Source organism: Salmo salar, chromosome ssa17, assembly GCF_905237065.1.
Source record: "Salmo salar chromosome ssa17, Ssal_v3.1, whole genome shotgun sequence".
NCBI lineage: Eukaryota > Metazoa > Chordata > Actinopteri > Salmoniformes > Salmonidae > Salmo > Salmo salar.
Genome location: NC_059458.1, coordinates 9607311 through 9633828, shown reverse-complemented (window position 1 = coordinate 9633828; position 26518 = coordinate 9607311). Strand labels below are relative to the sequence as shown.

The window sequence follows — 26518 nt, the reverse complement described above, 5'->3', positions numbered from 1 at the left end:
GCTGTGGCAAGGAGGAGGGGACAGGAGGGAGAGGGCAGGGTAGAGTCTGATCCTACTGTATTTAAGGAATGGGGGAGTTGATCATCGAGGTGCTTTGTTCTTATGCTAGACAGAAGATGAAGTGGTGTGGTGTTCTCATGGTGGCCTTGCTGCAGTCTTTGTGCTGCTCAGGTAAGTGAAATACAATCCTTTCAGGTGTAGAACTCAATTTTGCAGCTGGTTCTGATGGTGCTTCTACACATGTCTCAGTCCAATTGATTTGTCATTTGCGTCCAGTCAGGAAGTGAAGCCAGGGTCGTGTTTATTGGGCACAAAACTGAAGAAAACGAGTAAAATGGGGAGGAATAAGACATATTTATTTTCGTTTTCTGTTGCAAAACATTTTGCTACAATGAGCCCTAATGAACATGACCCAGTTCAAGGTATTATGTTAATCATTAATAATACATACAGTGGGGGGAAAAAAGTATTTGATCCCCTGCTGATTTTGTACGTTTGCCCACTGACAAAGAAAGGATCAGTCTATAATTTTAATGGTAGGTTTATTTGAACAGTGAGAGAAATATCCAGAAAAACGCATGTCAAAAATGTTATAAATTGATTGACATTTTAATGAGGGAAATAAGTATTTGACCCCCTCTCAATCAGAAAGATTTCTGGCTCCCAGGTGTCTTTTATACAGGTAACGAGCTGAGATTTAGGAGCACACTCTTAAAGGGAGTGCTCCTAACCGCAGCTTGTTACCTGTAAAAAAGACACCTGTCCACAGAAGCAATCAATCAATCAGATTCCAAACTCTCCACCATGGCCAAGACCAAAGAGCTCTCCAAGGATGTCAGGGACAAGATTGTAGACCTACACAAGGCTGGAATGGGCTACAAGACCATCGCCAAGCAGCTTGGTGAGAAGGTGACAACATTTGGTGCGATTATTCGCAAATGGAAGAAACACAAAAGAACTGTCAATATCCCTCGGCCTGGGGCTCCATGCAAGATCTCACCTCGTGGAGTTGCAATGATCATGAGAACGGTGAGGAATAAGCCCAGAACTACACGGGAGGATCTTGTCAATGATCTCAAGGCAGCTGGGACCCTAGTCACCAAGAAAACAATTGGTAACACACTACGCCGTGAAGGACTGAAATCCTGCAGCGCCCGCAAGGTCCCCCTGCTCAAGAATACATATACATGCCCATCTGAAGTTTGCCAATGAACATCAATGACTCAGAGGACAACTGGTGAAAGTGTTGTGGTCAGATGAGACCAAAATGGAGCTCTTTGACATCGACTCAACTCGCCGTGTTTGGAGGAGGAGGAATGCTGCCTATGACTCCAAGAACACCATCTCCACCGTCAAACATGGAGGTGGAAGCATTATGCTTTGGGGGTATTTTTCTGCTAAGGGGACAGGACAACTTCACCGCATCAAAGGGACGATGGACGGGGCCCAGGAACCTTCAAATCTTGGGTGAGAACATCCTTCCCTCAGCCAGGGCATTGAAAATGGGTCGTGGATGGGTATTCCAGCATGACAGTGACCCAAAACACACGACCAAGGCAACAAAGGAGTGGCTCAAGAAGAAGCACATTAAGGTCCTGGAGTGGCCTAGCCAGTCTCCAGACCTTAATCCCATAGAAAATCTGTGGAGGGAGCTGAAGGTTCGAGTTGCCAAACGTCAGCCTCGAAACCTTAATGACTTGGAGAAGATCTGCAAAGAGGAGTTGGGCAAAATCCCTCCTGAGATGTTTGCAAACCTGGTGGCCAACTACAAGAAACGTCTGACCTCTGATTGCCAACAAGGGTTTTGCCACCAAGTACTAAGTCATGTTTTGCAGAGGGGTCAAATACTTATTTCCCTCATTAAAATGCAAATCCATTTATAACATTTTTGGCATGTGTTTTTCTGGATTTTTTTGTTGTTATTCTGTCTCTCACTGTTCAAATAAACCTACCATTAAAATGATAGACTGATAATTTCTTTGTAAGTGGCCAAACGTACAAAATCAGCAGGGGATCAAATACTTTTTTCCCCCACTGTAATAATAATAAAAATGAAAACATTAATTCACAATGCTGATGAGGGACCCAGGACATTATTACCTCCCGAATACCACTGATGTGAAATGTACTGTATGAGTGCTCATTCTCCTCTTTTACCTTTGACCTCTGCAGGCTTGCCCCTGTACCAGTCAGAGTTGGCGTCCACGGCAGACAAGGCTCTCGTCGTGACCATGACCCAAGTCAACAATCTGTACGCTGGCCTTCGTCTATACCGAGTCTCCCGTGGCTCTATCAAAAGGGTAAGTGTCTTCTCACCCCTGACCTCATAGTGGAATGGCTACATTTACAGTGCCTTCAAAATGTATTTATACCCCTCCATTTATTTCACATTAAATGTGATAAAATCCATTTTGAATTCAAGCTGTAACAACATTTTTGTTGTGTTACAGCTTGAGTTCAAAATTGATTAAATATTCTTATTTTCTCAACCATCTACACAACACCACCTGATGACAAAGTGAAAACATGTTTTTAAAAATGTTTGCAAAAGTATTGAATATTAAATACAGCAACTGAGTTAAGAAGGACGCCTGTATCTTTAGTGACTGGGTGTATTGATACACCACCCACAGTGTAATGAATAACTTCACCATGCTCAAAGGGATATTCAATGTCTGTTTCTTATTTTCTTTTACCCATCTACCAATCGGTTGCTCTTCTTTGCGAGGCATTGGAAAATGTCCCTGGTCTTTGTGGTTGAAATTCACTGCTGGACTGAGGGACCTTACAGATAATGTGTGGGGTACAGAGATGAGGTAGTCATTCAAAAAACATTAGATTTTCATTTGCAATCTTTTTTAATTTTTGTATTTTTATTATTATTATTATTTTTTTTTACATTATTCCACTTTGACATTATGGGGTATTGTGTGTATGGCCGTGACACAAAATCTCAAATGAATCCATTTTAAATTCAGGCTGTAACTCAACATAATGTGGTAAAGATTAAGGGGTGTGAATGCTTTCTGAAGACAATGTATGCTCTTAGGGCTCTATTCAATACACATTGCGGAAGTTCAGCTTTACAGGGTGATTGAAATTTAAAGGCAATGTTCCCGCTTTAGTGGTAAAGGCTGCATATGTCGGCTCAATCGTAAATTATCTTGACATTTCTATCGCAGAATCTGCAATGTTTCAGCTTTACAGATGGAATATAGCCCCTACTATAGGAAAGTACTACAAGGAACAAAAATATATAAACACATGTTTTTCCATTTTCCATACGCACAAAAAGCTTATTTCTCTACATCTCTGTTAGTGAGAATTTCTCCTTTGCCAAGATAATCCATCTACCTGACAGGTGTGGCATATCAAGAAGCTGATTAAACAGCATGAGCAATACACAGGTTCACCTTGTGCTGGGGACAATAAAAGGCTATTCTAAAATGTGCCGTTTTGTCACACAACACAATGTCACAGATGTCTCAAGTTTTGAGAGTGCGCAATCTGCATGCTGACTGCAGGAATGTCCACCAGAGCTGTTGCCAGATAATTGAATGTTCATAAGCCGCCTCCAATATAATTTTACAGAATTTGGCAGTACGTCCAAGAGGCCTCACAACCGCGGACCATGTGTATGGCGTCGTGTGTGCGAGTGGTTTGCTGATGTCAACGTTGTGAACAGAGTGCCCCATAGTGGCGGTGTGGTTGTGGTGTGGGCAGGCATAAGCTATGGACAATGAACACAATTGCATTTTATCGATGAATGCACAGAGATACCGTGACGAGATCCAGAGGCCCATTATTGTGCCATTCATCACTTCATGTTTCAGCATGATAATGCACAACCACATTTCACAAGGATCTGTACACAATTCCTGGAAGCTGAAAATGTCCCAGTTCTTCCATGCCCTGCATACTCAGCAGACATGTAACCCATTGAGCATGTTTGGGATGCTCTGGATCGCCGTGTACAACAGCCTGTTCCTGTTCCTGCCAATATCCAGCAACTTCACACAGCCATTGAAGAGGAGTGGGACAACGTTCCATAGGCCACAATCAACAGCCTGATCAACACTATGCGAAGGAGATGTGTCGCGCTGCATGAGGCAAAATGTGGTCACATCAGATACTGACTGCTTTTCTGATCCACACCCCTACTTAAAAAAAAAAAAGGTATTCAAGACCAACATATGCATATCTCTATTCTCAGTCAATTGAAATCCATAGATTAGGGCCTAATGTATTTCAATTGCCTTTATTTTGTAACCTTTATTTAACTAGTTAAATTCTTATTTACAATGACGGCCTATGAACAGTGGGTTAACTGCCTTGTTCAGGGGCAGAATGACAGATTTTTACCTTGTCAACTTGGGGATTCGATCTAGCAACCTTTTGGTTACTGGCCCAACACTCTAACCATTAGGCTACCTGCTGCCCCTACTGTAACTCAGTAAAATGTTGCATTTTGCGTTTATATTTTTGTTCCGTATACATTAACAAGTCTATCTAGCCTACCAGTTCCCTCACGTGTAGACTTCTCCCTGAATGGCCTCACAGGCACCATCTCAATTCTGACAACAATGTTGCAAATCAAACTTGCTAACCTCAGCTCACTTGGGGAAGATAGTAGCAGCATACCTAGGTAGGGGTCGTTACATGACTTTTTTTGTTGTTGTTTTGTGCATACACGTCATCACATAGATCTTAATGTATCTTCTCTTCCAGGTTGTTCCTTTGGGATTGAACACTTATGACCTGATAATGAACTTTGGGATCAAGGAGACCGACTGTCTGAAGAGCTCTGGAGAAGACCCACAGAGATGTGCTTTCAGAGTGGGCTTCTTTGTGGTGAGACCCGATCCTCGATTATTGGCCAAAGAAAAGTTCTGATTTGTCAAAAGACCAATTAGTGAAAAAAATATCAGAATTGGGCTGCCTATGAAATCAGTGCAAGAAATAGATCAGGGGCTGTATGTATCAAGCATTTCAGAGTAAGGGTGATGATCTAGGATCAGTTTTCCCTTTTAGATCATAATTAATAAAAATACACTATGGACAGGGAGGACCTGATCAGCACTCTACTCTGTACACTACTTTGAGACTGAAATACACCGACACAGTGCAATAAATAATTCCTCCCCAATACGCAGCTGACAAAGGATTGGGACTGATAAATACATGTCCACATCTCTTTAGCAAATTATTTTCTTGACCCACAAATGTAATATTTTCTAAATCTAGGACCAGATGAACAGGAAAAATACCTACATAAACTGCAGTAGCTGTATTTTACATCAGTACCGGATGACAATATGAGCAAATTGTTTGTGTTTGTTCCTGGACATAGATTACTGTGATAGTCCACTAAAGGGTTTGTGGGGTTCATCTATATACTGATGGTTTTTAGGACATTCTCTACTGTTGACAGACTCCACACACTGTTGATTTTGGCATGGGATGCTGTGTTTGCTGTGACAGACAGGGGAGAACAGAATGTCACCAAATTAGTTTGTCTGCCCTGAACATTCCAACAGGACTGGTGCCTGTTATAAACCGCTGAAGATAGAGAAGCCTTCATTGTGCATTCATACTGTACTAGCATACTGATCAAGGTGCTTTATTGTATGCCCATTTTCTTCTCTCTTAACTGCCACTAATCCTCCTTTCCTCCCTTGTTCCCTGTCTCCCAGCCTGCCGCCTCCTGCACCGCACGTGTTCGCGTCACTGCAGAGTTCACTCAGGTTGTGTCCCTGAACTGTGGTCAGGACAGCTCCAGCTCCGAGTCCAGTAGTGAAGAGGTGAGAGAGGGAAGGACAGAGAGGGGGGGATGCCCAATTGATGAAGAGACTATAAGGGTGTTTTCACATGATTTCCTCTTTAAAATAACTAATCTCACTCTTCTTTAAAGAAAAGTAACTTGTATTCACACTGCCCTTGGATTTGAATGAGGTCTCAGCTCTCTTACCAGTTCACTTCAACTTTTTTGTGGTCTGAGTCCTCTTTGCATTCAAATTGCTATGCTTAGAAAATAACCAAGATTTTTTCCCTCCAACATTTACTCAATGCACTGTGGGTAAATACAAGCCATACCATCCGAACCTGTTATCAGACAGCTAGGGGTGTCCCTACATACATTTTGGAAGCTAATAATGTAGTTTGCATTTAGTTACAAAATAAGACATACTAATTATAATCAAAATGTAAAAATTACTGGTAACAGGCTAATGGCAGAACAATAACTGCAGATAAATTGTTTTTTTATTTAACCTTTATTTAACTAGGCAAGTCAGTTAAGAACAAATTCTTAATGCTTTAATTGAAAATGTTATACTCAATTGTACCACCAAACCTGCACATAATATTTTTTTAGTTTGTGGCACTAAAGTGAGGGGCTATGGCAGGGGAAACTGTTTTGCAGAAGCTTATAGTGCTTGGTGTGGAAATAATGATATGTCAACCTGGAGAGCTTCCAGTTCACAAAGAAAGTTAACCACCTCTCGAGGTGGTCTCAGTTCGGTTTGTTTCGCGGGGTCTGAGTTCCTTTGAAGCATTCACACTGCACAACAATTTAAGCAAACCGGACTGAGTTCCCAAAGATTTGCTGAAAGGGACCAAGTGTAAAAACGCCCTAACTGATGCCCAATCCCAAAATCAACCCCTTTTAGGGCCTAAAGGCACTCGTGTAGATCTTTAAGGATTTGATAGGTACAAGTGATATGACAACAATTCCACCTAGCCTATCAGAGGGTAAGGTTTAGTTAATACCATTTATCTGATATCTATCCAATCCTTTCAGATGGACATTAGAGGCTAAGGTTCCGTTTGGGATTGATCATCAACCGTTTATACCTGGTTCTAACTTGAGTTATTTGCCCTGATCTTGTCCACATTTTTTGACAGGTGTAGACAATCAAGACACATTGTGATCTGATTGATTAGATCATCCTGCCTACCTCCAGAGGTAGTCACACGCATTGTGTCTGGATATCTTACAAGTGTAGACAGAACTTGACAGAGAAACCATTTAAGTCATTATTCCACCCTCTAAAATCATTGACAGGTGCCACCATTGACTAATTACATGTCTTACAATTATATCAATTTTTAAGAATAGCTGTGAAATAGTTAGCATAAAGGGACCAGGATATCTGGTCACAATGCAGACACAGTAGACGGATAAGACGTTTTAATAGCATATATTTGTATTTATGGATCCCCATTAGCTGCTGCCAAGGCAGCAGCTACTCTTCCTGGGGTCTGGCAAAATTAAGGCAGTTATACATATTAAACATTACAATACAGTCCCCGCTGTTCCATAAGTTGTATTTTTGTTATTTAAATCTGTTTCTACTGCTTCCGTCAGTTACCTGATGTGGAATAGAGTTCCATGTAGTACTGTGCACCTCCCATAGTCTGTTCTGAAGAGACATTTGGTGGCATGTCTTGTGGGGTATGCATGGGTGTCAGAGCTGTGTGCTAGTCGTTTAAACAAACAGCTTGGTGCTTTCAACATGTCAATACCGCTCACAAATAGAAGTAGTGATGAAGTCAATCTCTCCTCCACTTTGGCCAGGAGAGATTGACATGCATATTATTCATGTTTTCTCTCTGTGTACATCCAAGGGCCAGCTATGCTGCCCTGTTCTGAGCCAATTTCAATTTTCCTAAGTACCTCTTTGTGGCACCTGATCACACGACTGAACAGTAGTCCAGGTGCGACAAAACTAGAGCCTGTAGGACCTGACTTGTTGATAGTGCTGTTAAGGTAGAGTAGCGCTTTATTATGGACAGACTTCTCCCCATCTTAGCTACTGTTGTATCAATATGTTTTGACCATAACAGTTTACAATCCAGGGTACTCCAAGCAGTTTAGTCACCTCAACTTGCTCAATTTCCACATGTATTACAAGATTTAGTTGAGGTTTAGTGAATGATTTGCCCCAAATACAATGCTTTTAGTTTTTGAAATATTTAGGACTAATTTATTCCTTGACACCCGTTCTGAAACTAACTGCAGCTTTATGTTAAGTGTTGCAGTCATTTCAGTAGCTGATGTGTATAGTGTTGTCATCCACATACACACTGGCTTTTGGCATGTGGTTAGTAAAGATTGAAAAAAGTAAGGGGCCTAGACAGCCGCCCTGGGGAATTCCTGATTCTACCTGGATTATGTTAGAGAGGTGTCCATTAAAGAACACCCTCTCTGTTCTGTTACAGGTAACTCTTTATCCACAATATAGCAGGGGGTGTACATAACACATATGTTTTTCCAGCAGCAGACTATGATCGATAATGTTAAAAGGCACACTGAAGTCTAATAAAATAGACCCCACAATATTTTTATAAGTGCTGTGCTTGTTTAATGTCCTTCCCTAATAGCGTGCTGTCATTTGTATCTGGTCAAACACAATATTTTTCTAAACTTTACTAAGGGTTGGTAACAGGCTGATTGGTCGGCGATTTGAGCCAGTAAAGGGGGCTTTACTATTCTTAGGTAGCAGAATGACTTCCCTCCAGGCCTGAGGGCACACACTTTCTAGTAGGCTTAAATTGAACATATGGCAAATCAGTGGCAATATCGTCCGCTATTATCCTTAGTAATTTTCCATCCAAGTTGTCAGACCACGGTGTCTTGTTATTGATGGGCAACAATTTTTTTCACCTCTTCCACACTCACTTTACAGACTTAAAAATTACAATTCTTGTCTTTCATAATTTGGTCAGATACACTGTATGTAGTGTCATCTTGCCAATGAAAAAATAAAGTTGTTGGCAATATCAGTCGGTTTTGTGATGAATGAGTCATCTGATTCAATGAATGGAGCTGAGTTTGCATTTTTTCACAATTTCATTGGTGCTCCAAAGCTTTTTACTATCATTCTTTGTCATTTTAGCTTTGTTTCATAGTGTAGATTGTTGTTTTTATTCAGTTTAGTCACATGATTTCTCAATTTGCAGTATGTCTGCTAATTGGTTGTGCAGCCATTCCTTTTGCCTCATCCCTCTCAACCGTACCATTTTTCAAGTCCTCATCAGTCCCCATGGATTTAAGTTTTTAGTCATTTTCTTAATGGGTGCATGCTTATTAGTAACTGGGATAAGCAATTCCATAAATGTGTCAAGTGCAACACTTGCTCCTCATTACACACCACAGACAAATATTCTTTACATTAACAGGAATCACTACAAAACTTATTCTATGACCTCTTATACACTATATTATTCCCAGCCTTTGGAACTTTGGTTTTCCTAGATATGGCTACTATATTGGGATCACTACATCCGATGATCTGGATACTGCTTTCAAGCACACTTCTGCAGCATTAGTAAATATATGTGATCAATACATGTTGATAATTTCATTCCTGTGCTGTTTGTAACTACCCTTGTAGGTTGACTGATAACCAGGTTGCAGCTTTTTCTTGAGTGTGCAGCTTGATGAAAGCCAGTCAATATTCACCCAGAAAATATACCTCTGTTTATCACATACATTATCAAGCATTTCACATGTTATCCAGATACTGACTGTTAGCACTGGGTGGTCTATAGCAGCTTCCCACCAGAATGGGCTTTAGGTGAGGCAGATGAAGCTATAGCCATATTACTTCAACAGTATTTAACATGAGATCCTCTCAAATCTGTACAGGAATGTGGTTCTGAATATAAACAGCAACACTGGCATGTCATTTTTTGTTATAACCTTGTATTGCTACCCCTGTATACATTTACATTTTTAGTCATTTAGCAGATGCTCTTATCCAGAGCGACTTACAGTAGTGAATGCATACATTTCATGCATTTATTTATTTATTTGTACTGGCCCCCTGTGGGAATCGAACCCACAACCCTGGCGTTGCACACACCATGCTGGCGTTGCAAACACCATGCTCTACCAACTGAGCCACAGGGAAGCCTCAAATGTATTGTCTGAGTTTCAGAGAGTCAGAATATGAATCATCTGTTACTAGCAAGTTATTAATTTCATGAACCTTGTTTCTTAAGCTACATATGTTAACGCGGGCTATGTGTAGACATTTCTTGAAATGTGGGCAAAATCAGGACAAAGGATCCATGTTAGCACCAGGTATAAACAAAGCCATACAGAAAAATAACTAAATCCAGATTCTCTTTCAACAGAACTTCACGAGGAAGAGGCAGCAGTTGAACGTGCAACCATTTGGGAACAGGGGTAAGCAAACCTAGCCTATTCCCAGATCTGTTATTGCAGTCTTTATCTCCTTTGGTCAGTTGGCACAAACAGATCTAGGGACCAGGCTAAAGCAAATCTGCTTCAGTTGACAAAGTATAGAACACACAAAATAATCACTGTGCTAACCAAAATAATGTATTGCTGCAGGCCCTGTCCTGCCTGTGCCAGGCTTCTCCGAGGCCACTCGCTTTCCCAGCCACTCTTTCTCCAGACAAGAAGTGGAGCCTCAACCGATCCCAAGGGGCGACAGCTTCGGCAACCACCTGGAGTGACTCGTCACGACACACCCGGAGTGTATTCAATAATGTGAAACGTTCCGAGTGTTGCAGATAGAATAGGGAATTGTCAGCTCTATACAGTACAATTCTGAATGACAACCATATCTGTTCTACACCATACATTCCTATCTGAACGTGACATTCTCCTGATCAGGCCCTGACAGTACTCGTTGGAAAGCAGGGAGGTTCTGATGGTGGCACTGGAACCTAAGAGATCATTTCCAATTAAATTGATTACTCTTGTCTGAATGTGTCATCATTCATTTTCATGTTTTTTTAAGTGGGACATACAAGCGATAATTTCTATGAATGAGCCACTATCCATCGTGATTGAAAGACGCATGCAGGGTGATCCTGTGTATGCAAGACATGTGGAGACCACAAGAGGGCATTCAAAGCCCATCAACACTGAACCCAGAACTACATTCCATCTTGTTATCAAAGATAGTGTTTGGCTGCATTTATACAGGCAGCCCAATTATTGGCAATAGAGCTGATTTGATAGTCAAAAGACCAATTAGTGGGGGAAAAAACAATTGGGTGGCCTGTGTATAAACAGACTTTGTACAAAACATTAGGAACACCTTCCTAATATTGAGTTGAACCCCCTTTTGCCCTCAGAACAGCCTCAATTCATCAGGGCATGGACTGTACAAGGTGTTGAAAGCGTTCCACAAGGATGCTGGTCCATGTTGACTCTAATGCTTCCCACCGTTGTGTCAAGTTGGCGGGATATCCTTTGGGTAGTGGACCATTCTTGATACACACAGGAAACTTAAGTGTGAAAAACCCAGCAGCGTTGCAGTTCTTGACACTCAAACCGGTGTGCCTAGCACCTACTACCATAACCTGTTCAAAGGCACAAATATTTTGTCTTGCCCTTTCACCCTCAGAATTGCACACACATACAATCCATGTCACAATTGTCTCTAGGCTTAAAAATCCCTTTTTAACCCATCTCTTCATCTACACTGATTGAAGTGGATTTATCAATAAAGGATTCTAGCTTTCACCTGGTCAGTCTCAGAAAGAGCAAGTGTTATATCTATGCTTTTCATACCAGTGACGGGTATACAAATGAGCTCTTCTAGAATACAACGGGACACTAAGCCTAAAAAAAAAATGGAACCTTGAACCATTCCTTGAAGTAACCGCTGATCCGACATCACTGGATTGGTTTGAGCAACCTTTCAATTGCATTGATTTCACTATGTTACACATATATACACATACATACACACAAAGTATGTTGACACCCCTTCAAATTAGTAGATTTGGCCATTTCAGCCACACCTGTTGCTGACAGGTGTATAAAATTGAGCACACAGCCACAAACATTGGCAGTAGAATGGCCTTATGAATAGCTTAGTGACTTAACGTAGTACCGTCATAGGATTCAACCTTTCCAACCAATCAATTCGTAAAATCTCTGCCCTGGAAGCAAGCTGAAGATCACCAATTTCTGCCTTTGGAAGCAATGTCAGCCCGAGAACTGTTCGTCAGGAGCTTGTGTTTCCATGGCCGAGCCACAAGCCTAAGATCACCGTGCGCAATGCCAAGCGTCGGTTGGTGTGGTGTAAAGCTCGCCGCCATTGGATTCTGGAGCAGTGGAAACGTGTTCTCTGGAGTGATTAATCACGTTTCACCATCTGGTAGTCCAAAAGATTAATCTGGGTTTGGCAGATGCCAGGAGAACCCTACCTGCCCCAATACAGTGCCAACTGTAAAGTTTGGTGGAGGAGTAATAACAGTCTGGGGTTTTTCATGGTTCGGGCTAGGCCCCTTAGGTCCAGTGAAGGGAAATCTTCAGCATACAATGACATTCTAGACAATTCTGTGCTTCCAACTGTGGCAACAGTTTTGGGAAGGCCCTTTCCTGTTTCAGCATGACAATGCACCCTTGCACAAAGCGAGGCCCATACAGAAATATTATTTTGAGATCGGTGCAGAAGAACTTGACTGGCCTGCACAGAGCCCTGACCTCAACCCCATCAAACACCTTTGGGATGAATTGGAACGCTGACTGCAAGCCAGGCCTGATCGCCCAACAGTGCCCAACCTCACTAAATGCTCGTGGCTGAATGGAAGCCAGTCCCCAACATCTAGTGGAAAGCCTTCCCAGAAGAGTGGAGGCTGTTATAGCAGCAAAGGGGGGACCAACTCCATATTATTGCCCATGATTTTGGAATGAGATGTTTGACGAGAAGGCGTCCACATACTTTTGGTCATGTAGCGTATGTCAGATCAGTGATTACTTCAAGGAAGGATGCATTAGAAGCTCTAGCCTCAATCTTTAAGTTTCATTCTTTCACAACAGTAGAGATAAAGGTTAAAAGGAGGAATCTGGGATTGGTACATCCAATTTTACATTGAAATTAATGATAACAAATTGATTCTTGAACTTAACTACATTTACCACAATCAAAACAAAAAATATAAGCTTGTTTTTACTCCATTGCATTCACGATAAACAATGTCGGCTCAATTTTAAAATTACCTTTAGATGGTGCAAGCGGGTTGAATCCCATTCCTGGTTAAATTGTTTGTGGTTAGACTGCGCCAACCCCATTCCTTAGCTATTTAGCAAAAAAGTGTCAGATTGCCCCTTTAAGTTAACCAATAAATGAACCATAGAGTTGGTGATAAACAAGACAGTGGTAGATGGTCGAGGTATGATTACAAACATTTATATTGTGATCTTCGGCAAGTAGAGACATTTAATCTGCCATCTCCCCCCGTTTTATTCATTTAGTTTCATATGGCCCCCAAAATCAGATACACAACACTTCAATAATTTAATGCCTACTTCAGTTTGACATACTGCAAACCAACAACCTGAAAATGATGATATTCAATCATGAAAATGCACAGGCTCTGGGGTGAAGTTTCCCCTAGGTACAGATCTAGGATCAGCTTCCCTGACCCAAGATCAGCGTCTAGAGCCAACATCACCAATACAGAGCAGAAGCAATGTAGATCAGCAAGATTAATATGACAGCATGTTTTATGCGTCTAGTAGTGGTCCCTCAACATTCATGGTCCACTTGAGTTCAGTACGGTCATTCAGCTTTATTTGGTTATGGTCGCTATACTGTATTCTATTGCTGAAAATGGTGGAAACCGAAGCTAATGCTTCTATCAATCCAATCCAATCCAGGATGGTCACACTTCGGGTAAAGAGTGGAGAATTGGGACAAACCCTACATTGAACTTTTAAGATGTCAGCACCTTGATATCCAGGCTTATTAGGACAATAAGTACTAGCACCCTTGAAATGAAGGCATTGCTGCAAGAACCCCCCCACCCCCTCTCGCTCTGCGCTGCACTTTGGCAGGAGAAGCAGGAAACTGCACCACACTGGGATGTTTAGGCCATAAAAACAGGATATAGAAAGCAACATTCGATTTTAATGCTAGCCAGACGGGAATTTGTGAATTAATTTATCCAGTCAGGTCTAGTCTAATGCTAATAACAACATAATTCAATGATCAGTACCTTAAAGCAACAACGTGTCGCTTCAATTTTAGTCACCATGCAGAGAATAACAGAGTATATGGTAAACGGCACCTGGAGCATAGCTGCCCCCACTCTGTACATTCTATTTCTATGATTTTTAGGCCATGTCATGTGACAATCTAAAGGCGGCAGGGGCCGATGGGAGGGGAGCAGAAGCTGTTACTGTACAGATAAACAGAAGCAGATGTTCATTAGGCACCAAACATTTTAAAGCATGTCCCAATGAAAATCGAAAATGTGTGTTTCTTATTGGACAAATCCAGTGAGTCCCTCCCTGTTTCACAGTCCGTTTCTTCTGCTTGGTGCCTAATGAACCCGACTCAGATGCCGGTCAGGTCAAAGGTCAAACAAACACAGCACACAACCCACAGGGCATTGGAAAGACATACACACGACATGCCATTCCAGTCTTCAGTTAAGCAAAAATATTGTATGCATTAAATAAGAAATGAACAACAACTAAAAATATTCCCAGTCACAAATGTTTCCAGTTGCACAGTCGTGGTTTCGTGCCTTTGGGAGGAGGGAATCTCCTTTTTTTCCATTTGGAGATTCTTTTCGAGAGAGTGCAATCGTCTGTGAAAAAAGGCATCCTTCCGATTTGCGTGTCACCGAGCGAGACACTTGTAAAACATTCAGGGAATACTTAGGAAATGTCAAAACTCTGAGAATTCTTATCTCATTGATTAAAGTTTTTCGATCTTATCTCTCCAACATACTTGCAGCTTTTAAAAACGTAACTATAAAGAAAATCCTTTCATGTATTAAATAACTTCATATAAAACAGAGGCAAAATAACAATCCCTATTACAGAGGCCTTCCTTTATGGGCTGTCCCCCATTTATCTCTCGCTCTCACACACACACACACACACACACACACACACACACCAGAGCTTCATGTTTTACAGCATGTCCATGCAGTACCAATGCAGAATGAATCCCAACGTCGTTATTATGGTTTTCTGACTACGTGGCACAAACATACGGCGAAGAAGAAGCTGATACATGGTTTGGCGTTTCCTTATTTACATGGTTAAGTATTCACCATCATAATCATGGAACAAAAGGAGTTCAGTTTGTCAATGTCCACTGACGGTCCTGTGTGATAGACATGATAGATAGAAGCTCCTCTCCAAGAGAGGTAAAGTAGGCATCATCCAACAGTCTCCTTTTCTACCACTCCCCTGGTCAGTGTGTCAGTTTGGTGTTGCCCCCCCTCTTGGGCGGGGCCGGTGGGGGCCCCCGCCGTAGCGTTGCATAGCCTGAGATGTTCCCCCCCGACAGCACCTCGGGCGGTGGAGGGGGCAGTGCCAACTCCATGTCGTCCATGGTGCCCGAGGCGGGTTCCAGGTTGGGGCCGGACAGGCGGGACGAGGAGAGCGAGCCCTGCCGGCTCACCGACTTGCGCTTCAGAGTCCGGTTCAGGTCATCCATGAAGTTGCCCGGCTGGGGGGCGCCGTTGTTGCTGTTCCCCTTGGGGGGCGAGGTAGGCAGGGGCAGCTTGGGAGGCGGGGACAGGGCTGGGGGAGACAGCTGGTTCCGCTGCAGCGTGGGCGGAGGGGCCTTCTTCAGGGAGCCCTTGCCCCAGGAGGAGTTAATGGTGGCGGGGGGAGGGGGACCGGGAGGGGCAGGCGGTACTTTTGGCTGGGGGTTGACCACTGCTACCTTAGGTGCCCCGACGTGGCTGTCACTGGGCAGTGGAGGAGGGTGGATGAGATCAAAAGCCGGCGGGGGAGTGGGGAAGTAGGCCACGGCGCACTCCGCTGGAGGGGAGGGGAAGTCGGCGGTAGACTGGCGCTGCTGGCCCACTTGACCCACTTTGGCCTGCAGGGCCAGGGGCAGGTTGGACAGGTTCAACTTGCCTGGCTTGGGGAGCGCCGGGGGGCCGGCCGGGGAGGAGGAGGGGTCCTTAGAGGGAGAACTACCCAAGGACACGGCAGGGAAGGATGGGAAGGTGGAGGGGGAAGAGGAGGACTGGGGGGCGAACTTGCTGAGAAGGTTCCTGCGGGACTCCTGGTATTCAGCCGAGGAGTTAGACTTGATGCTGGAGGCCTTCTGGGGGGTGGTGGGTAGGGGCTTCCTGCCCCCCCAGCCAGAAGAGCCCGATGGAGATCTCTTCAGGGGCGAGCATAGGTTGCCGGGGGGGAGAGGGGGAGGCGGAGGGGTGGGGCCAGTGATGGGAGGGGGAGTTGGAGCAAGAGGGGCAAGGCCGGTGACTGGAGCAGGTGGAGGCAGAGGAGGAGGAGGGGGGAAAGGCAGGCTGCTCTCAGAAGCGGGTGGAGGGAACTCAGAGGCCTGTTGCTGGGCCTGTCCACAGCCTGGCTGCCATCTTGGTTTGGCCTTCACCGCAGGAGGGGAAAGGGGGGCTTTGGGGCTCTCAAGTTGATTGGTTGACAGTGTGGACCCTGGGAACTGGCTTGCCATCTGTTTGACCAGGGAGGTAGTGGTGGGCGGAGCCGTGAATGACATGGGTGGGGGCTTGGAGAGGCTGTGCTGCTTGGGAAATGTGGGAGGGGGCTGGTTGGGGGTGTGCACCATCTGGAGGCTGTGCTGCTTCTTCATTGACACCAGAGGAGGAGGGGGCGGGGGTGGGGTGGGGGGAGAGGGGAAACAGGGTAGAGAGGCTTCCGGGCACCGTGGTGGAGCAGAAAGCCCGGGGAGAAGGTTTTGGGTAGGGCAGGGGGAGGAGCAGCTGCGGGCAAGTACTGCTGCTGAGGAGTTGGGGGAGGAGGAGGTGGGGGAGGAGGTGGTGGGGGAGGCACCGAGAGCTTCTGGGGAGGCGGTGGGGTAGGAGGGGGAGGTGGCGGGGGAGGAGGTGGTGGCGGGGGAGGGGGCGGTGCCGGGGACGACTCTACCAGTCTGGCAGCGGGGGAGAGAGGCCCTGGGGGGGACCGCTGGGGAACTTCTGGGCCAGTGCCTGCTGGAGGGCGTTGGCACTGTAGGGCAATGGGCACAGACCTGGCATGGGGTCTGGGGGTGGTGGAGGGGGAGGGGGGATGTCGTTGCTCTCCGGCGGTGGTGGGATGAACTGGGGCAGGGTGGCCGGGCTGGGGGGCCCGAGCCGGAGTGCGGCCATGGCCGACCCCAGAGCAGGCATGGAGGGCGGGGAAGGGGGCGGCGGGGGAGGCGGGACGTTGATGTTGTTGACCAGCGGTTTGACAGCCGTCTGATGGGGAGGAGGCGGGGCTTGAGCTGACGCCCTGGGTGGGCTCTGGTGGTTGTTTTGCGCCCTGTGGTGATTGGCGGCGTTCTGGTTCTGCAGCCGGGTGATGGTGCTGTACTTGGCGAAAACTGTGGGGCCCGAGTGGTGAGGGGTGCTGCTGGTAGGCAGGGGCGGTGGGGGAGGGGGTGGCGGGGGTGGAGGGGGCACAGCTTGGTTGTAGCTGCTGTAGGGCTGTGGGGACAGCTGTTGGGGTGGTGGAGGAGAGAGCTGGGGGGGTGGTGAAGAGAGCTGGGAGGGTGGTGGAGGAGAGGGCTGGGGCGGCAGGGAGGGTAAGACCTGGGTGTAACTGCTGCGGATCTGGGGGGGTAGCTGTTGGGGTGGTGGAGAAAGCTGGGGGGGCAGGGAGAGTGGTGTAGGGGTGGGCTGGGGGGGTGGTGAAAGGGAGGGCAAGACCCGGGTGTAACTACTGCGGATCTGGGGAGGCAGCTGTTGGGGCGGCGGTGGAGAGAAGGGCTGTTGGGGCGGCGGTGGAGGGAAGGGCTGTTGGGGCGGCGGTGGAGGGAAGGGCTGTTGGGGCGGCGGTGGAGGGAAGGGCTGTTGGGGCGGCGGTGGAGGGAAGGGCTGTTGGGGCGGCGGTGGAGGGAAGGGCTGTTGGGGCGGCGGTGGAGGGAAGGGCTGTTGGGGCGGCGGTGGAGGGAAGGGCTGTTGGGGCGGCGGTGGAGGGAAGGGCTGTTGGGGCGGTGGTGGAGGGAAGGGCTGTTGGGGCGGTGGTGGAGGGAAGGGCAGTTGGGGCGGTGGAGGGAAGGGCAGTTGGGGCGGTGGAGGGAAGGGCAGGGAAGGCAAGACATGGGTGTAACTGCTGCGGATCTGGGGGGCAGCTGTTGTGGTGGTGGAGGGGAGGGCTGGGGGTGCAAGGAAGGCAAGACCTGGGTGTAACTGCTGCAGATCTGGGGGGCAGCTGTTGGGGTGGTGGAGGGGAGGGCTGTTGGGGCGGTGGAGGGGAGGGCTGTTGGGGCAGTGAAGGCAAGACCTGGGTGTAACTGCTGCGGATCTGGGGGGGCAGCTGTTGGGGCGGTGGAGGGGAGGGCTGTTGGGGCGGTGGAGGGGAGGGCTGTTGGGGCGGTGGAGGGGAGGGCTGTTGGGGCGGTGGAGGGAGGGCTGTTGGGGCGGTGGAGGGGAGGGCTGGGGGTGCAAGGAAGGCAAGACCTGGGTGTAACTGCTGCGGATCTGGGGGGGCAGTTGCTGTTGAAGTGGGGGGGAGGTACCCCCCTGTGGCTTGGGGGGTAGAGCGTGGGTGTAGCTGCTGCGAGTCTGGGGAGGCGGCTGCTGTTGTGGCTGTGGTGGCGCAGCCAACGCAGGGGGCTCCAGTTGTGGGGTCTGGCGGTGCGTGTGGGCAGGGTGGGGAAGGGTGGCACCTCGGGTGGACTCCCTCATCTGTGCGGGGACAGAGAAGTACACACTGAGTACAGGATCACCATAGACAATCTGTTGATACGCGACGGCTTGAGTATAAGAATATTCTGAAGATAAATACACAACGCATAGGATGAGAGGATTAGAGTACTAGAATTAACGATCAATAGGGAATTGTCAATGTAAATAGGAGTTGGGTTTCAGTTCAACAGCTGTTTAGAATCTGTGGAATGTCACTCCTGAACTCAGAGCTACGTGTGCTTCGTTCTATACATTGAGTCTGGAGCAGGATACTTGTTATTTGGCCATTGGCCCAGTTGTACTGCAAGGACTTCTGATTGGTCAACCCCAGGCTAGGGTGGGGGGTTATAAATGGCATCCTCTTCCTTTGTTCTGTGGAGAAAAGCTGAGGACAGGGGAGACTGAACATCTACCTCCCAGCATAACATTATGATTTGTCCTCTTTGAATAAACCTATTTTTCTCCCCCTGATTTGCTTTGGATTTGTGTTATTGAAGAATAACATAAATTGCTAACAATAAGGGTACGGTTAGAATAAGGATTCGGGTAAGGGTTAGCATAAGGTTTAAGGTTAAGGCTAGGGTTAAGTTTAGGATAAGGGTTAGTAGATAGTGAAATCAGCCCCAGTGTTATGAGTGGGCATTAGGTGGCCTGGACCGCCCTACCGTACCTCCTTTCCCGTCCAAATAAAGTATTTCAATATTGATAATTTATTTGACCGAGATGAGCGGAGACAGAAAGACTCAATCTCAGATAAATCATCAGAGCGAGCGAAACAGCACCCCACTGTCTGAGTATGTGTAGCCCATGTATGTGATGCTGTCTGGACAAAAATAGTATGGCATGTCATACTCTTTTTGGCCAGACAGCATCACATGGGCAAAATATATCAAATCGTATTGGTCGCATACACATATTTAGCCAGATGTTATTGTGGGTGTAGCAAAATGCTTGTGTTCTTAGCTCCAACAGTGCAGTAATATCTAACAATACACACAAATCTAAAAGTAAAATAATGGAATTAAGAAATATATAAATATTAGGACGAGCAATGTCGGAGTCTGGAGTATAAATATATATGTGATGGGATGTATAGACATTATGGACAGTATGTGGATAGAATATTTAGTATATTTGTAGAGTACATAGGATAGAATATTGTATATATACAGCAATAGTTGAATAGGATAGCACTGACTAGAATACAGTATGTAAACATTATTAATGTGACCAGTTTTCCATTAAAAGTGACTAGTGATTCCATGTCTATGTGCATAGGGCAGCAGCCTCGAAGGTGCAGGGTTGAATAACCAGGTGGTAGCCGGCTAGAGATGGCTGTATAACAGTCTGATGGCCTTGAGATAGAAGCTGTTTTTCAGTCTCTCGGTCCCAGCTTTGATGCACCTGTACTGACCTCACCTTCTGGATGATAGCGGGCCGAACAGGCCATGGCTCGGGTGGGTTGATATACTTGATGATCCTTTTGGCTTTCCTTTTGGCTTTCCTGTGACGTCAGGTGCTGTAGGTGCCAGGCGGTGATACAGCCCGACAGGATGCTCTCAATGGTGCATTTGTGAGGGTCTTAGGGGCCAAGCCAAATTTCTTCAGCCTCCTGAGGTTGAAGAGGTGCTGTTGCGTCGTCTACACCACAATGTCTGTGTGGGTGTACCATTTCAGATTGTCAGTGACGTGTACGCCGAGGAACTTGAAGCTCTTCACCTTCTTTACTGCGACCCCATCAATGTGGATGGGGGCGTGCTCCCTCTACTGTCTCCTGAAGTCCACGACCAGCTCCTTCGTTTTGTTGACGTTGTAAGACAGGGGCCAAGCCGGGGCTGAAAGCTTCGCTCTGATGCTTTCCCTGGTGAGATAGTTGTTTCAGCCACTTGCACATTGAAGGAAAGTTGGCGGGTGCACAGTGCACTGTTTGGATGCTGGAATTATTTTTGACGAACGTGAAAAAGGTAACCTACTTTTTGAAATGATTCGTTTGACAAAATCGGTTGAAAACATCACGACTGGTTGTGTTCATGCCACATTTAAAAAGGTCCTTTTTTTAAAATTACTCTGACGTTTTAAGTCATGCCGCTCTCGACTTTACTTAAATAAGTCTATAAAACACACTGCCATTGTTAGAATCTTAATATCAGAAACAGAACTGGTGTTATAACCACTGTTAGGAGTGCACGTCATTTTCTTTATGGTTTTTCCACGTTGCCCCCCACTACTCCCGACAGTAGGGCCTGCTTCCCTCCTTCTCCCGATAATTGAAAGGTGCCGTGCCCAGTTGATAATTACCCCGATAATTGCCTCGAAACTGAACATACACCAAAACTAATTTCACACTACCCGTTTGGATAGAAAAAGCCGGAGACAATGCAACTGTCTGATTATCAGCACAAAATGTCAGACAGAGCAGGCCCTACAAGAAAAAAAAAACATCAGCAACGCTCTCACTAGCTTTCGTTGTTTATGGGACATGCTCCAACTTATCCCATTGCCTGAAGACACCATGTAAGCACGAGCTGACAGTAATTGACCATTTTTGACTGCGGTCATATATTCATTAGAATGCCATTTATGCTTTTGTGGTGATTTTCACTATTTATCAAGCACACTTGGAGCTTATAATAATGTTAAGGCAACGAGTGTTTCATCATTTGACTGTGCATCTTGCTGACCGTGCATCTTGGGTGGTTGGGATATCATATTTTTTTGCCGATGTAAAAAGCTGTTAGTTCCAACATATGCTTCCTGTTTCATAGTTGTAACAAAGGCACTCCACAAATAAAATGCATTTTTACATAAACACTAACATAAACTAATGAAAAGTAACACTAATGAAAAAGCGTTTGTGTGATTTGAAATAGATTTTTTCGTATTCTAATGTTACCTTCGTAAACACAACAAAATGATTATTTTTGCGACAGCATATATGAAATGTATTAATTAAACTGTTAGAATGTTGCAGTCTGAATGACTGCTCATTAGCTTGAATGGCGGTTCTAGTTTTTCCACGGAAGGAGGTCCTGCAACAACAACAAAAAATCCCCCCATATGGAAATCAAAAGGTGTCCAACTGATTTGTTCTGGCGCCGGCCCTGGTTGAATTGTTACTGATAGTCTGTAGAGCATCTACAGACACACTATCAAAATAAAGTGTTAACCTAAAGTAGAACCTTGGTAGCACCAGCAATGAGTGAAAGAAAAATTCTAGCAAAGACAGAAAGGAATGAAACTTGCGATTGAGACAAAAATCAATCATTACAGTAAAAATCTGATGGAGACAAAGAGAAGAGGAGAAAGGAGAGATAATGGAGAGACATATAGAGAGATGAGAGGAAATACAAAGGAGGGATATATTGGCGTGAAGAGGAGAGGTCAAAGGGGAGAAGAACTAACCCTGGTGTTCTCCTCCATCTGCGTTCCTCTCTTCCAGGCCTCAGAGAAGATGGAGCTGACCACGCTCTGGGAGCGTCCGTGGCTGGAGGCCGTATCCACTCCACTGTCTGACTGGCCCGAGTGGTTCGACTGGGACTCTGGGGGGCACACACACACACAGCCATGGAAGAGAGCCGCTAGATGCTGATCTTGGGTCCGTGTTGCATTTCCCCACTAATGGTTAAGGTTAGGATTGGGCAAAAGGAAGCTGATCCTAGATTTGTACCGTGGGGGAAACTTCAGCGGAGCATATAAACACTAGATTCTGACCTAAGCATTGGCTAACGAGTCTCTGAAGCCACCAAACTGCCATATTAGCACTCCCTCTTTTGCAGATTTGGTTAATGGGAGTGAATGTGTAAAAAAGGGTGAATCCACATGTCTGTAGATAGATTAGAGCTTTATCGTGTACCCTCAAAGCCACAACAACTGATTCAAGATCACAACTAGAATACATTTACCTACTGCTAGACAGGGGTTGTGGTCAACTCCATCTGAACTCCAATTCATAAATTGAATCGAAAAGTCGTCATTGAAAATAAATGGGCAATCAATTAATAAATAGCATATCAATCTCTACTGAATCAACATCATCTCAAATTGAGGTCAATTCGATTTGGATACCAAGCTGATCCCGGATCTGTGCTTGTCAACCAGGTCCCCCAAGCTGATCCCGGATCTGTGCTTGTCAACCAGGTCCCCCAAGCTGATCCCGGATCTGTGCTTGTCTATCACAGTCCCCCAGCCATTTCCATTAAGCCTCAGTGGACCACCGTGGACATGAGCAGCTGATCCCAGACCAGTTGTAAGCCCTGGAAGGCTGACTCACCGGGCAGACTGGCTGAGCCGGAGCTGGAGCCAGAGCGGATGCTGGAGGTGGAGAGGGAGGACCAGTCGTAGGCCGCCTCCGTGCGCTTCATGGCCTCCTGGTAGTTCACATACAGCTGTTTCCCGTACTACACCACCGCCACCGTGGGGGAAAGAGAGAGGTCACGGTTGTTTATTAAAGAGAAGCGCAGTTGCTAATTGGTCACATTGAATGTTGTATTTTGGTTGCATTGTTCATATATCCTTTAATATTGTAAAACAATCTTAAGGGAAACAAACTTAAAAAAAAAATGCTTAAGTAAGCTTTTAGTTTAGGGGTCCCCTTTTGGCTTGAGAGAAAAAGTTCTATATAGCCTCTAATAGTCATGTTTAAGAGTGACGTGGAGGTTAAGGGTTACCTTGGCGATGCGAATGCCGTTGAACCATTGGTGGAGGGTCCTGACGTCGTCACAGCACAGATACTTGATGTACTGGGACTTCTTCTGGATCTGGGGGTGCTGAACACACAGAGACATGCACATACGTGTTACCATGACAACACAACAAATGTAGTTTCACTTTGTTCCTAGGAGGAGGAACGGACAATATGGAATGGCCAATCAGGCTACTCACAACTGCTGTCCAGAAGATTGTTCCCATGGGCTAAATTGCCATGATCAGTGGTTTCAAGTTTGCATCCGTACCTTTTTTACGGGCTGATCATAGCGGAAAAGGAAATAATTCTGCATTTCCCGCTGTGTAAACACATTGCAAATAGGTTCAGGATAACTCCTCCGGATAAAGTTGGGTAGCTGATATTCAGAGTTTAAAAACAGCCAAATTGATTACTCACAGGAATCAGGACTAATAAAGCCAATGCAATGGGCGTTTTATTTTTATTTTTTTACAAACGTTGGGCCTTCCACATGAACGGACATTCCTAAAATTCCATTGCGGGCCACATGGTAGGCTGCACCCCAGTAAGCGTGGACCGACGCCAATGTCTTTTTAGACCCGTCTTATTTACAAACGGTAGGCCCACCACAGATGGACATTCCTAAAATTCAATTTCAGGTGACACTGTGGGCGATACCTCAATAAGCACGGACCAACACTGATTCCTTTTGGATTTGTTTTTTTGGCCCTGTTCAGACGCCTTTTTTTGTGCAGTCTGGACCGGCCTGGATTTCCACATACGTAGGTTTTTGGTTCGGTCCGGAGCGAATCAAACCAATCATAGATGTCCATGTTCAGATTTTGTCCGGTCGAGACCAGCCTTGATTTGTCCCAAACATAGACAGCTATAAATTCCATCTTTTCAACTTTCATTCAGAACTGATCTCAACGTCCGGAAAATACACATTTTCAACGTCCATTCAGCGCCTAAATTGAACCTAACTTCAACGTCTGGAAAACATGTATTTTAGCCGTCTTCTCAAAGTCATTTTCCTTACTAGTACTATTTGAGTTTTACTGAGGGCGGCAAATTTTCTGTCTCGCCTTGGGCGGCAGAGCGGCCAGGACCGGCCCTGATCGTTCCGTTCCAGTAAAGACATTGATTCCAAAACCACCCTTGATAATTGCCTTTGTGCCTGTTGGTTTGACTACAGCTAAAGATAGGTGGGTCAACATTAATAATATAGGAGAGTGGTGCCTTAACACTTATTTTTGGTGTTTTTCAGGGTCTGTGCTTTTAGAAAGAAGTGGCCTCAAAGGATATCATTACCCAGACCCTCCCGGGACCACAACCACTCACACAACAGATCCATCTTAATGGGCTTGTCCAGGCTCACCGCAACATCTCTACTCTAAAAATGTTCCACCCCTTGTCTAAAAATGAGTTAGCCCATGTCCCTAATCAATTCTCCACAAGGAGCAGAAGTGGAGTGTACCATTAGGTGAAAGGGGGAGGGGGTTTAGCTTACCTTAAGGGCCAGACAGTAGTCTGTGGGGGCCTTGTACTTGCTGCGGTAGTCCTGGCCGTAGTACACATTAACGTGGTCCAGCTGTAGAAAGCATACCAGGTCCCTGGAGGCCTATATGGAGGGAGACACAGGATTCTTATATTCACATATGATTGATTATATCATATATTGCAAGGGTAATCAAATACTATTTGAGAAGGTCCAGTCACAATTTCCTAGGTGACAAAAGACCCGGATGGATATTGTTGTTTATCTGCATAGTAACAAACCCCAACCTCACAACCCCAAACTGTCACACCACTCTTTTGCAGTTTTAAAAGGTAATTTCCTGTAATTCTACACATTTTGCCATTGGACAGAGATAACATTTCATAGTTTTAAAGCTAATTTCTTGCAATTTGACACATTTTGCCATGTCTTGTGTGTTGATATGATACCGGAGTGCCTGAACAAAATCAATGGCGGACCCCTTGGGGTCGAGACCCCTGGGCATGTAATCTGGCCATGAAAACTACAAGATCTAGATAGCTGGTTAGCCTAACTTACCTACCTAGCGAACATGGGACAGTGGATTAATGGGACAGTTGAATAACTGGACATTTCTTGACAGGTTAAACAGCTCTGTAGGTCAGTGAATGACAGGAGGAAAACTGCCCATGCACTACCAAATTTCTAAATACCCCTTGTGCCTTCTTCTGCAACTCAACAGCAGTAAGATAAAAGCTCGACCGATTTTGGCGAAATTTTAAATAAATTGTCTGAGGCTTTAGACTAGAGAAGTGTATATTGGAGAGAGAGGAGAGTGAGTGGAGATATATTGACATATAATTGATGATGTGATACTGGTTACAGACTGGCCAAGGTCCATGCCTAGAGGTCAAACTGGTTTGATAAGGTATTCATTCAAGTAGAGGTTGAAATATGCACTGTTTGGCCAACAACGTGACAAATCTTATTAGATTACTGGTTCACTCATTGCAGAATTAACACCACAGGGTGGCATTGTATATACATTTTTAAAAAAGGAGACAACCGATGGGATAATCAGAGGACAAGAATACGGAAACGGTGTGGGGCAGAAATTAAGGTTCTAACCTAACCTCAAAATGGGAAAATATTTTGAAAAGAAAACAAGTCCAAGGTTTACTTCCGTTTCATGCCTTCTGAACACAACCCTGGGCTAAAATCTAAAACACACACACACACACACACACACACACACACACACACGGGGCTGTGGCTGAGAAATATTGGTCTCCGGGGGTAACCAATGACCCATGATGCAATAGGAGAAGAGGCACATGCTCGGTCGATCCCTGTGGAGTCCTGTGTCATCATATCCAGAAACAGGAAATACCAGAGAGATGGGGTGGATCTGTTTCTCATTAACATGTGAACCCAATACACACAATCACACACACACACACACACACAATCCAATCAATCAAATGTATTTTATAAAGCCCTTTTTACATCAGCAGTCGATTGGCGTATTCAGTGGGTGGCTAACCTTAGCTTTGCCTTTCGGCACGTAGTAGATTCCTGATGCTCGCAGCAGGAAGTATCGCTTCTTCCACGACTTCTTCCCATCATCCTTCAGCCAGAGGATTCCCTCTATTTCTGGTACTGACACTGAGCTGCCACAGAAACACTCCTGCTCAAACACATCATCGTGATTAGTGTAATCTAAAGAGCGCGAGAGAGAGATGTGTGTGGTAGTGTGGGAGAGAACGTGTGTA

General features: G+C 45.4%; 2 protein-coding genes across 2 annotated transcripts in view; one reads left to right on the top strand and one right to left on the bottom strand.

The window, feature by feature from the left end:
* Nucleotides 1–110: 110 nt before the first annotated feature.
* spp2 (secreted phosphoprotein 2) lies at nt 111–10736 on the top strand. The gene is made up of 6 exons (NM_001123551.1): nt 111–171; nt 2173–2300; nt 4729–4851; nt 5694–5801; nt 10141–10192; nt 10361–10736. The coding sequence occupies exons 1-6, from the start codon at nt 117–119 to the stop codon at nt 10483–10485; spliced, it is 591 nt and encodes a 196-aa protein (NP_001117023.1). The 5' UTR covers nt 111–116; the 3' UTR covers nt 10486–10736.
* Nucleotides 10737–16781: 6045 nt separating this feature from the next.
* The window catches only part of LOC106575142 (ras-associated and pleckstrin homology domains-containing protein 1), a 72811-nt gene continuing 63074 nt past the window's right edge, over nt 16782–26518 (bottom strand). Inside the window, exons 12-17 of the mRNA XM_045700369.1 lie at nt 26290–26433; nt 24780–24890; nt 23274–23372; nt 22877–23003; nt 22009–22145; nt 16782–18606 (exon numbers count right to left, since the gene is read on the bottom strand). Of these exons, the coding sequence (XP_045556325.1) occupies nt 16861–18606; nt 22009–22145; nt 22877–23003; nt 23274–23372; nt 24780–24890; nt 26290–26433 (2364 nt within the window). The 3' untranslated portion in view covers nt 16782–16860. The remainder of the gene's footprint in view (nt 18607–22008; nt 22146–22876; nt 23004–23273; nt 23373–24779; nt 24891–26289; nt 26434–26518) is intronic.

Excerpts from the sequence above, each read along its gene's own strand:
- spp2 (NM_001123551.1), top strand. The coding sequence starts at position 117 with ATGAAGTGGTGTGGTGTTCTCATGGTGGCCTTGCTGCAGTCTTTGTGC. Across the intron at positions 5,802-10,140 it reads CCGAGTCCAGTAGTGAAGAG|AACTTCACGAGGAAGAGGCA; the intron begins GTGAGAGAGGGA and ends CTCTTTCAACAG. Across the intron at positions 10,193-10,360 it reads GCAACCATTTGGGAACAGGG|GCCCTGTCCTGCCTGTGCCA; the intron begins GTAAGCAAACCT and ends GTATTGCTGCAG.